The sequence below is a fragment of the Mesoplodon mirus genome (assembly GCF_964341445.2).
Source record: "Mesoplodon mirus genome assembly, chromosome: 13".
Lineage (NCBI taxonomy): Eukaryota > Metazoa > Chordata > Mammalia > Artiodactyla > Ziphiidae > Mesoplodon > Mesoplodon mirus.
In genome coordinates this window covers 66,071,923-66,084,239 of record NC_138989.1, presented here as the reverse complement: position 1 = coordinate 66,084,239, position 12,317 = coordinate 66,071,923, and the positions used below count along the sequence as shown (strand labels likewise).

Sequence of the window (12,317 nt, the reverse complement as noted above, 5' to 3'; positions counted from 1 at the left end):
CGGACTCGCAACCACTGCGCCACCAGGGAAGCCCCTGTCTTCCATTTTTGCGTTTCTCCCCTTGTATTGTAGTTAAGGGCTTCTTTTTCATTTCACCAGACTCTGAACAACTAAATGGCAAGGGCCCCACTGTCATTTGTTCCCAGCACAGTAACTGGTCATCACAGGAGCTCTGATGTGAGCTCTTTTGCTCTTTGTGCAAGTGGCTGCATGGGTGACATGAGCTTGTCCTGATGAAACCTGCCACCAGTAGCTCACAGTTATTAAGCACTTACTAGGAGTCAGACACTTTTCTAACTGCTTCACACACTTCATCTCATCCTAACATTTCCTTACGAGAAAGATACAACATGATGCCTGTTTCACAGCTGAGGAAAACTGAGGCACAGGCAGCTGATATAAATTGCCCAAGGTGACTCAGGAGCCCCCACAGTCTAAACCACATCACCCGCTGAGTCTGACTGATTAATTAATGTCACTGTATAACTACCCTTCCTAGAGATGGAATAGGATCAGTGCATTAAGACTTCCCTAGTGACCTTCTATTTCCTTTTTTTGTTTGTTTATTCCCTTTTTGGGGGACCACATCTTCTGGTCACCAATGCTAAGTGACTTGGGACTTCAAGCAACTGAGACTTGGCAAAGCCACACGTTAGCCTAAAATGGCACATGCCAGCTCCCTGCCCTCTCCAGGAACGTGCCTAGTACATTTTACTTTATTTTATTTTATTTATTTATTTTAACATCTTTATTGGAGTATAATTGCTTTACAGTGGTATGTTAGTTTCTGCTTTATAACAAAGTGAATCAGTTGTACATATACACATGTTCCCATATCACTTCCCTCTTGCGTCTCAGTCCCTCCCACCCTCCCTATCCCACCCCTCTAGGTGGTCACGAAGCACCGTGCTGATCTCCCTGTGCTATGCAGCTACTTCCCACTATCTATCTACCTTACGTTTGGTAGTGTATATATGTCCATGCCACTCTCTCACTTTGTCACAGCCTACCATTCCCCCTCCCCACATCCCCAAGTCCGTTCTCTAGTAGGTCTGCGTCTCCATTCCCATCTTACCCCTAGGTTCTTCATGACTTTTTTTTTCTTAGATTCCATATATATGTTAGCATACAGTATTTGTTTTTCTCTTTCTGACTTACTTCACTCTGTATGACAGACTCTAGGTCCATCCACCTCACTACAAATAACTCAATTTCATTTCTTTTTATGGCTGAGTAATATTCCATTGTATATATGTGCCACATCTTCTTTATCCATTCATCCGATGATGGACACTTAGGTTGTTTCCATGTCCGGGCTATTGTAAATAGAGCTGCAGTGAACATTTTGGTACATGACTCTTTTTGAATTATGGTTTTCTCAGGGTATGTGCCCAGTAGTGGGGTTGCTGGGTCATATGGTAGTTCTGTTTGTAGTTTTTTAAGGAACCTCCATACTGTTCTCCATAGTGGCTGTAACAATTCACATTCCCACCAACAGTGCAAGAGGGTTCCCTTTTCTCCACACCCTCTCCAGCATTTATTGCTTCTAGATTTTTTGATGATGGCCATTCTGACTGGTGTGAGATGATATCTCATTGTAGTTTTGATTTACATTTCTCTAATGATTAATGATGTCGAGCATTCTTTCATGTGTTTGTTGGCAATCTGTATATCTTCTTTGGAGAAATGTCTATTTAGGTCTTCTGCCCATTTTTGGATTACATTGTTTGTTTTTTTTGATATTGAGCTACATGAGCTGCTTGTAAATTGTGGACATTAATCCTTTGTCAGTTGCTTCATTTGCAAATATTTTCTCCCATTCTGAGGGTTGTCTTTTGGTCTTGTTTATGGTTTCCTTTGCTATGCAAAAGCTTTGAAGTTTCATTAGGTCGCATTTGTTTATTTTTGTTTTTATTTCCATTTCTCTAGGAGGTGGTTCAAAAAGGATCTTGCTGTGATTTATGTCATAGTACATTTTAGAGCAGAGTGATTAGGAGAGAAGCAGTGACGAAGGTGGCCTGTAGGCCAGGCAGTAGGCACTTACCAGCCACATTCATTGGCCGGCAGCCACGGGGCAGGGGCTACATCATGAGGTTGATCATGAGTGATAGTCTCATCTTGCAAGGATTGTAGGAATACCTCCATCTTTAGCCTGAATTTTTTTTTCTTTAACTCCACAAATGTGTATTGAGTTCTTCCTATGTACTAACCTGGAGTGGTCAGTGTGAGGGTTATTGAAAGAGTGTACTAGGTGGGCCCTGCCCTCCAGGACAGATGGTTATCTAGTGTTGGTTATAGACGTCACTGGCCGTCATGCAAACCTGAACCTTCATCCTGACAGTGAAGGAGCTTATTAACTAGCATCTACTGAGACCCAGAGAGCATGAGGAAGTATGTATGTGAGGAGCGTGAGAAGGAGATGGTACTAGAGAAATGGCGTGGTCTTGTAAGAGACCTCTGGCCTGGGAGTCCTGGGTCTCGGGTTCTATTCCTTGATATTATCAGTGAGACCTTTGGCAAGTCACCTCAACCTTCTAGGCATCTGTAAAATAAAAGCAGTGGCTTGGGGTAGATTGCTAAGATTCCTTTCTACTCCCTTAGTCTCTGATTACTGGAGAAGCGTTCTCCAAAGATAACCTCTGATCGGTATTTAAAGAGTATAGCCAGTTCTAGGGGTTACAGAAAGCAGGCCTGGGGTAGAAGTTCTCAAGACACCTTGGGGAAGGGGAGTGCAGCCATCAGGGCAGTGGTGATGGCTGTAGCAGGCAGGACCTTCAGAGAGATCCTCATTTGTAAAAACTGTGGCTCTGTGAACCAGACTGCCCTTTCCCTGGTGGTTTTTTCCAGAATAGGAAACGGAGCCTGTGTACTGTGGTTCCTGAGATGCAGCAGGCACCCCCCAGGCCCTAGCTCTGCTAAAGGCCTAGTAGCCAGGCTTGTCCCCCGACTGTGAGGGCTGAGCCGCCCACCTTTTGCTTCTGGAGCCCACCTCACTGAAGAGGAGTCTCCCCAGCCAGGTCAGTGGTGCAGGCAAGGCCTCGGCCACTTCAAAGCTTCCCCGCCCAGTCCAGCCCCTGTTCCTCCCGGCGTGAGCTGAGGGCCCTGAGCAGATGTGGGGATGAGAACCAGGTCCTCACAACTCGCTCCTCCCAGCTTCACCGGCAGCCCGACCATGGAGGGGACAGTCAGTGACGATCTAGCCAGATGCTGTGTCCCAGCTTAGCCACGGCTCAGGCAGCCTGGCTTTCCTGTGCATGGAGCCAGGTTCCTGTTAGCCATCCAGGGCTTGGCCGTGAAGAGTGGTGACTCAGCATTATTTCAAAGCCATTTGTCAACATGAAATGTATCCTTGTGTGTGTGTTTTCCTTAGACCTTCGCTCATTATCTCCTCCTTAATTATGGTCTTCATGCCAAGTGAGCAAAATTAGATGAAGTTTATTTACAAAGAGTGCTCAGTTATCATGAGTTACCTATCGAATATTCTAGCCCAGGCTCATCCGCATACACATGGCTGGGTCATCTTCCCTTATCCACCAGGGTGAGCGCAGGGAAGGGCAATTAACTTTAACCTGAATAGATGTAATTAAAGATAGTAATTATATGTCTGAAAAAACCTCACAACATAGTTAGAAACCAAATAAAATGTATTTGGGGGTTATTTGCAATATATTCGTAATTTCCCACACCTGCCTCCTTTCACTTCATTCAGGCCTTTGCTTAAACATCACCTCCATAGAAATGCCTTGCTCGATTAGCCTATTTCAACATCTCCATCCCATCCTCCAGCCCTTAGTTTATTGTCTTCGTAATCTTCAGCCCTGCCTGAAATGTACTGTGTCCTTGTTTGCTTGTCTGGCTGCCCTCACAGCGATGTCAGTTGCTGGTGGACAGGGATCTTTTTCACGGCTGCATTCAGTGTCTGACCAGTAGTAGGGACAGGCTCGGGGTCTGTTAACACACTAACTCTCAGCATTTGTTGAAGGAGCAGGGGCATGTGACACCTGGCAAGGGAACTGTGCGTCAGAGGACCTGGGGTGGTAGGGGGCTTTCCCTTCCTGCTCACGGATGGTGAACCACCTCCCCTCCTTGCCTTGTAAAGGATCCTGACAAGTTCCAGTTTGGCCGCACCAAGATCTTCTTCCGGGCAGGCCAGGTGGCCTACCTGGAGAAGCTTCGGGCTGACAAGTTCCGGGCAGCCACCATCATGATCCAGAAAACCGTCCGGGGCTGGCTGCAGAAGGTGAAATACCGCAGGTTGAAGGCAGCTACCTTAACTCTGCAGAGGTACTGCCGAGGACACCTGGCCCGCAGGTGAGCTGAGCTAGGGCACATCTAAGGTAGCAGATTGGCGGTGAGGGTGGAGGGGCAGGGGGCTGGGGCCAGCCCCGAGCTGGCTGGCCTCTCTCAGCCCCGGTAGTTAGAGTGGTTCCCGCTGGGCCCTGTCCACATCCGGCTTCCCCCAGCGGCTGGGGCACTCTCTCTCCTGCCCGTCTCACGTGAGCGTGTAGGTCTAGGTCCCAGGTCTCTTGCCTCCCCCAGTCCCTGTTCTAGGCTAGCACTGGCTGGTTTTCCCTCAAAACCTCCATTTGCCCTTTGCTTAAACACTTAAGTAAAACCATCTTCTTCTAGAAAGAGAGACAATTTCAGCCTTTCTGTCACAGTTAACATACACTCAGCTTTGTGATTTATACCACCAATTTCAAAATCCCTTGGGAGTTTGGTAAATAGGGCTGGCAAGACCCAGGGAGGTCCCTTCTATGAGTTCTTGCACTCAGCCAGCACAGAGAGGGCGAGACTTGTCTGACCACAAGCAGCTACCTAGGGGCAGAGCCTGAAGCCAGTCGGCTGCCCTGACCCAGCCCAACACCATGCAGAAGAAGCTACTTTACTTTAAACGTCCCCTCCTCAGTGATGTCATTGGGTTGATGAAACGCTAAAGCGGTATAAGCATCTCCAGAGAGCAGAGGGATAGGCGTGGAGGACACCCCCGCCACGAGACCCATCCCTGGACCTTTACACAGGTCATCAGATTTTGGACCCAGCCCTAGTTCAAAATCAGTGACCTCTGCAGATCCGGATTTCCTTGGAGAAATGACAGTAATTGCCAGGAAGCCTTGCATTTGGAAGCCAAAGTTTCAGAAGTGGCTGCTCAGGCATCTCTGCTCGAATATATAAAGCAAGCCCAGAGCAGGCACCCTTTGTACCATAAAGTTAGAAGGTTACTCCAGCTCCCGCTCCTGTCCTTGCTGTTAGCTGTTTATCCGAGCAGAACTGGAGATGATGAACGCCATTAATTTACCTGTGAAGAGCTGAGAGATGGTCTCTGGAACAAAAGCTACAGAAATGAGAAGGTTGTCAGTAGTATCAACACCAAGTCATCATCCACAGTCAGGGCACCGCTGAGCACCCTTGTGCCAGGGGCTCTGACATGGGCAGCGAGCTGGCCTGCATTCTCCCTGCAGGGTGTTTGTATTCTAGAGAGACTGCTCAGGGAGAGCTGGACCAGGAATCGGACTCATTTCAGCAGGTAGAGCAGGGCCGAGTGGGTCACCTCACACTCTGGAGCTGCGCTAGATGATTTCCAAGGCCCTTTCTAGCTCTTGATATTCTGACTCTCTAGTTGAGCATTTGCTATGAGCCTGATACCAAACAAAGCCCCAGAGGAGGGTAAAAAGTGTTGGACTGACTTTATGTCTGTCTTGAGGGGTGAGATGGAGAATGCGGAAATGAAACAGAGGAAAGTAGATGCCCATGTGCAGTGCATCCCCAGCAGAACGGGCTGGGAGATGAGAAAACAAAGAGGGGTCGCTGCAGGTCTGAGAAGGTTTTATTCATTCAGCAAATACTTACCGTGTGCTACTATGCCAGGCCCTGTACTGGATGTAGGGGTACAAGGATGCTTGAGACACGGCTCCTGACCTCTCCACACCCAATAAGCTCCAGGGACCAGACGGGGGTGTGAACATGTGATGTCGTTGAGGACTGCCCAGGTTGCAGGAGGGGCTGGCGGGTGGGGGAGTGGACAGATGAGGATCAGAGATGATCAGACTTAGACTGAATTGTAAATATGTGGAAAGACGTTTTTCACACGACGGGGGAAGCCAATTCTGCTGTTCTGAGCTGAGCCTCAAGTCCCCAAGGCCTTGCTACAGTCGGTAACGGTGATGAGAGTTGGCTTGCCCTTGTGGTGTCCAGGCAGGGCCAGGGCGGGTGGGGCTCGCATTCGAGAGGGACCCAGAGGCCTCCGTCAGCCTGGCCCACCGCTCTCTCCCTCCCCAGGCTGGCCGAGCATCTGCGGAGGACCCGGGTGGCCGTGGTGCTCCAGAAGCAGTACCGCATGCGGAGGGCTCGCCAGGCCTACCGGAGGGTCCACAGGGCCACCGTCGTCATCCAGGCCTTCGCTCGGGGCATGTTTGTACGGAGAATCTACCACCAGGTGTGTAGCCACCCTGAGGGACTCAGGCTGTAAACTCAGAATGAAGCAGCAGCACATGGGTTGGCACCAACATAAATGTTTCTTGGGCGCGTCTACCTTTTTTCTAAGTAATTTCACAGCTCTGTTCTCACTGAATCCTAACCAAAGTCTCATGAGGTGTAGTGTCTCAGAAGTTCTCCAGAGAGACAGAACTGATAGGAGATGCGTGGATCTGTGTGTGTGTGTGTGTGTGTGTGTATTTATTATGAGGAGGTGGCTCATGCAGTCGTGGAGGCTGAGCAGTCCCCCCATCTGCTGTCTACAAGCTGGAGACCCAGGAAAGCTAGGGGTGTAATTCAGCCCGAGTCTGAAGGCCTGAGGACAAGGGAGCTGATGGTACACATCCAGTCTGAGGGCAGGAGGAGATGAGACGAAATGTCCCAGCTCAACAGTGAGGCAGGAAGAAGGCGATTCCTCCTTCCTCCACCTTTTGTGCTATTCAGGCCCCCCATGGATGGGATTATGCCCACTACACAGGGGAGGGCAGTCCTCTTTGCTGAGCCCACTGGCTCCAATACTTCTCTCTCTGGAAACATCCTCACAGACACACCCAGAAACAGTCTTTAACCTGAGCATCCCGTGGCCAGTCAAGTTGACACATATTAAGTATCACAGGTAGGAAGGGTGCATATCACTGTACCCCTTCAACGGCTGTGAGATGCTCGGAGCAGCTGACTCACCTGCCCAAGGGCACTCGGTCAGCCCATCGCAGAGTCTGGTGACCTATCTGGGGCTCACACAGACTTGAGAGAAGGGGGCAGTATTGGGAGTCATCAGGCTAGCTCCTTCATTTAACTGGTTAGCAGCCTGAAGCCCAGTGAGGTGAGGTCAGGAGAAGGACCCTGACCTCCTCCCTGCCGGGCCATTATCCAATGAAGCTGAAAGACCCAGTTAGGTAGCCCCAAGTCAGGACACACCCCATCCACCAGATCAGCCCCGCACAACTGAAGCTCAATGCTAAGATGAAAGATGGATTGGAACGAAATGTCTAAAATGGTCTTTTGTTTTCCTAAAATGAACATCTACCTCATCTGTGATCAGAGAAGGTATGATTTTCTAAGTAATAAAACTATAAAGCGTTACATTGATAATGAAAAAGCAAACGTGGTTAGGCCCCAGATGGAGCCCACCCGGGCCAGTGGGAAAAGCTTCTGTGAATATTCCTGGGAGATTGGTGACATCTGTGTGGTGTCACCATGGATAGGACAGGTGGCATTTCAGAGGCACTAGGGTTTGAACCCAGCTCATCTCAGAGCTGTGATACTGGGCATGTTAGTCTTTCAACATGTTTATTTATTCATTCCACAAATATTTATTTGCAGGGCATTAGAGTGAGAACACTGATGATGCTTTAATTTTCTGAGTGGTTCTTTAACTGGATAGGAAAAAAACAAAAACAAAAACAGTGAATTGCAAGCCAAGTTTGTAATTGTAAGCCATTTAACCCACTCAGCCATCTCACTTGACAGTGTCACTTCATCTCTCCCGCTCACCGTCACCAGGAGGGGATCCACATCTGTTGAATGGGGGGCTTATCAGCTGGATAATCCTTAAGCCCCTCCAACTTTGAGGTTTTTAGACTGTGGTTTCCTAACCAATAAAAAGTTTAAAAAACCCAGAAAACTAGAAAGGAGAGTTTGACAGCTGATTTCCTGTAGGTACACAGGCTGCCAAACTTAGTTACAAGTTGTTCTATAAAATAAATGGCCACCAAAGCCCTAAGCCATAGGGAGGCTGTCTTCTCACTGACCTTGGCTCTCTCCTCAGAGCAGTACATGAGCCCCTTGCTCCCGTCCTGCAGTGCAAACCCATCAGGTGTGTGCTTGTCCCCTGCCAGGTCCTCAGGGAGCACAAGGCCACCATCATCCAGAAGCACGTGCGGAGCTGGATGGCTCGCAGGTCCTTCCAGCGGCTTCGGGGCGCGGCCATTGTCATCCAGTGCGGCTTCCGGAGGCTCAAGGCCAAGCAGGAGCTGAAGGCCCTCAAGATTGAGGCCCGCTCAGCAGAACACCTAAAACGCCTCAACGTGGGCATGGAGAACAAGGTGGTCCAGCTACAGCGGAAGATCGATGACCAGGTTGGTGCCTTGAGCTCCCACCCAGGGGGTGGGACTGTGGGGAGACTCCACGGGCATGTTTGAGAGAGACCCATGGCTTCCCCAGGGAGCTCTCATTTGATCCCCACAAGACTTCATGAGGCCATTTTACAGATAAGCAAATTGTGGATCGGGGCATCAAGCACTTGGCCAAGGTCACAGAATTAGAAAGTGCCAGAACCAGCACTCCAGCCCAGGTCTTCTGATCCCACAGCCATAACGAGGGTTATGCTGGTTTTTTAACCCCAAATGTCACTAAAGTGTCAGTCCTTTCCTGTGTCGTGGCTAAGATGGGTTTCCAGAGTTGAAAGCAGGCTCACTGGTACCTTGCTCGTAGGGTATTAATGGCCTCAGGACCAGGCTCTTGCAATGCCCTGGAGGGTTTCAGGTGCCTCCTGAGAAAAGAAAGAAGAAGATGGAGCAAAGGAAGGGGGGAAACATGCTGAAGGCGTGTGGTATGTGGTGTGGAGGAAGAGAGCTGGAGTTGGGCCACCAGGCAGTGCTTTGGCAGTCACTGGTTTTATTGTACCTATTCTATGCTAGGCACTTTTTTAAGCTTCTCATGATCCCAATAGGGCAAGAAAATAAATGAGCCATTTTATACCTAAACCAGCTGCCCTAAACAGGAGCCCAAAAGTGGTTAAATGTTCCTGCCTTTCTGTTCTTGCAAAAGATGGCTTCTGGAGAAGAAATTGTCACCCTGGGTGTCTGTCTGTATGTGAGTTCTACAGGTGTCTTATTTGACTTGGTTCCCTAGTGGGGAAGCAAGACAGAAAGCTCAGTGCAGGATGGAGGCCACTCAATACATACCTGGCCCTGGTTGGCCCACAGTGATAGGTCAGGTCAGGGAGGAAGACATATCTACCCAGAGCATCAGGAGTGGATAGGAAAAGGTCTGTACTCTGGGATCAGCCATTTGGAAAACACAATCACAAGGAGGACCTAGGGTTGTATTGTTATTATCATTGCCATCATTGCCATCATCATCATTATTATTACGGCTATCGATGACTGGCCAGGAAAGACATTTGCATAGTCAAATTGTGCCAGTTAACCTTCTGAGCAAGGTGTAGGCAGAGGGACGAGCAGATTTTGTTGGCGCTGCTGCACCCTGCCAGGAGCCCCACATACTGCCTGGCTGCCTCGGCCCTGGGTTCCAGCCACAGGGCCCTGCATTGGCATTGCTGATCTCTCAAGTTGACTTGAGAGGTTAAGAATAAATCTGGTATTTTATACTCCATGTGCTGGAACATCAAAGAGAAGCAGATTTAAAAGGCCTAGTTTTAAAAGAGCTTTTTGCCTTCAGCTTCCTGCTTGGCAAACATCTGTGAGTAGTGGCAGGTGTTGCCCTGTGTGCAGAGGGTAAGGAGAAGAGGCGGGAGGGGGTGGGTTAGATCTTGCTTTCTTGTGTCCCTCCCCATGTTGCCTGACTGTGTGCTAGGCGCTGTTCTCATGTGTTAACTCATTTGATCCTTACCACAACCCTGTGAGATTTAACATTAGTCCCGTTTTAAACAGGCACAGAGAGGTTAAGTAGCCCGCAAGGCCACACAGCTAGTCAGTAGCATGGCTCGGATTGAAACCTGGCAGTTTGGGTCCAAAGAATGTTCTGCTGCCTCCAACCAAATTTTAGGATATCTGCGTATTAGGGGATTCTTCAGACGTGTGAGAATTCCTCAGGACAAGGAAGACCCTTAGCTTTGTTCGGGGTTCATTCGCATAGACAGCGTCGTCCTTGGACAGTGGGGTGTGTGACCCAGTGGCAAAGGACATGCTTGGTGCTGTGTCGTGAGAGGAGTCATCAGCGTAGTCCGTGGCACCAGGGCTTGTTTTGTTGCAGCCTCTTAGCAGGCAGGGCTAGCCTTTGTAAGTGAATGGGTTTCTGTTCTTTCTTTATGGCTGGAGACAACTCAGGCAGCTGCTCCCCGGACACACAAGGTTCTTAGCCAGGAGGAAAGGATACACGTGTGCCAGGAACAACATAGGTGAAGGCATCCCAAAGTATTTGTCAGAGCAGCATGAGGTGTAGTGGACAAAGTCCCAGCTGGATGGAGGTTTGAGTTCTGTCTCAGTTATACGTGCAACCAGAGCTGACAGTTTGGGGTTATGGCCGAATCTCTGATTAGGCCTTGAGTTCCTCAGAGACAATTGGCCTAAGATCTCTAACTTCTAGCCCCAAAATTCACTGATGCCATAAAGTGGCTAGTAAAGTGGCTCCCAACTCCAGACTGCCATGAAGAATCACCAGGGGGAGCTTTTTTTTAAAAAGTATCCCCACTGCCAAGAAGTCAGCAAAGGAGGAAACTGAAAGATAAAACCAGGGTAAGGTTAGTGCCCAGAATTCATGTTTAAGGTTTTGTGCACCCAACTAAAGAGACAAGATGCAAAATTTGCACGAAGCTCCCAAGCAAACAGAAAGAAGGGAACAGGATCCCTTGAGAGCTGTTGGAAGAGTTTAGGAGGGTTTGGAGCTGTCCGTGGTGCTGAGACAGTTTTCCTGAGGGTTTTCAGAATCTGTGATGTAATAAACCACATCCTTCACAATATCCTTCAGCAGTAAGTTCAATGACAGTTCCTGGGATGATTTCTTGCAGTGTTCCTGGTGTAGGCCTGTGGTGTGACATTTTTCAGCCAAAATGATGTAACCTATGAACTTGGCTCTCTATCAATCTGGCTTTATTCAAGCATAGCGTGTAGAGTGAGAAGCCCAGTTGAGGTAACAATATTTTTTACAGTGAGGGTCAAGTTCCTTAGACCTTTATGAGTATAAGGCTATATTTAAATATATTTTATTTCATATATGAAAATATGATGCAAATGTATGGATTCAGTCAGTAACCTCTATATTTATTTATTTATTTATTTATTTATTTATTTTACAACATATTAAGATTCTTTTTTTCCTATTTTAAAAAAATTTTTATTGGAGTATAGTTGATTTACAATGTTGTGTTAGTTTCAGATATACAGTAAAGTGGATAAGTTATACATATACACATACCCACTCTTTTTTAGATTCTTTTCCCACATAGGTCATTACAGAGTATCGAGTAGGGTTCCCTGTGCTATACAGTAGTTCTTATTAGTTATCTATTTTATATACAGTAGTGTGTATGTGTCAATCCCAATCTCCCAGTTTATCCTTCCCCTCTTTCCCCCCTGGTAAACATAAGTTTGTTTTCTACATCTGTGACTCTGTTTCTAAGACAAATATCATGTGATATCACTTACATGTGGAATCTTAAAAAAAACTTATTTACCTTTTAAATCAGTTTGATTCAGTGTACTTAGTATGCACTCAGTAAACATTAGTTAATATTTTTCATCCATGTACATTTGAAAAATCGTATGTGACAAGTCACAGTTTTATGTCCTTCTGTGCCTCAGTTTTCTCAACTGTGAAATGGAGATATTAATCAGCCTTACTACATAGGGTTTTTGTGAGAAGAGAATGAGTTAATAGATGTGAATCATGTAGTTCAGTGCCCTTGAGCAGTGGCGCAGAGTAAGCACACTCTCAAGATGTCTGAGGAGCTTGAGGAGAACAGGGGTCCATATGGAAATCCCCAGCCCCCTGCTGTCAGGGAAGGGCCCTCGCTGGAGGACAGAGCTGGCCAGGTCTCGGGTCACACTGACAAAGGCAGCTCCAGGGAGCCTGGCCTGCCATCACAGGGAGGGTTTCCGGGGTCTATGAGAGAGCAAGTGCCCTTCACCACTCCCTGTGCCAGGCTTAGCTGCGCAGCCATG

General features: G+C 48.0%; 1 protein-coding gene across 1 annotated transcript in view; it reads left to right on the top strand.

Annotated features, from left to right (window-relative positions):
• The window catches only part of MYO5B (myosin VB), a 385,760-nt gene that overhangs the window by 317,565 nt on the left and 55,878 nt on the right, over positions 1-12,317 (top strand). Inside the window, exons 19-21 of the mRNA XM_082641132.1 lie at positions 4,100-4,311; positions 6,280-6,436; positions 8,313-8,552. Of these exons, the coding sequence (XP_082497258.1) occupies positions 4,100-4,311; positions 6,280-6,436; positions 8,313-8,552 (609 nt within the window). The remainder of the gene's footprint in view (positions 1-4,099; positions 4,312-6,279; positions 6,437-8,312; positions 8,553-12,317) is intronic.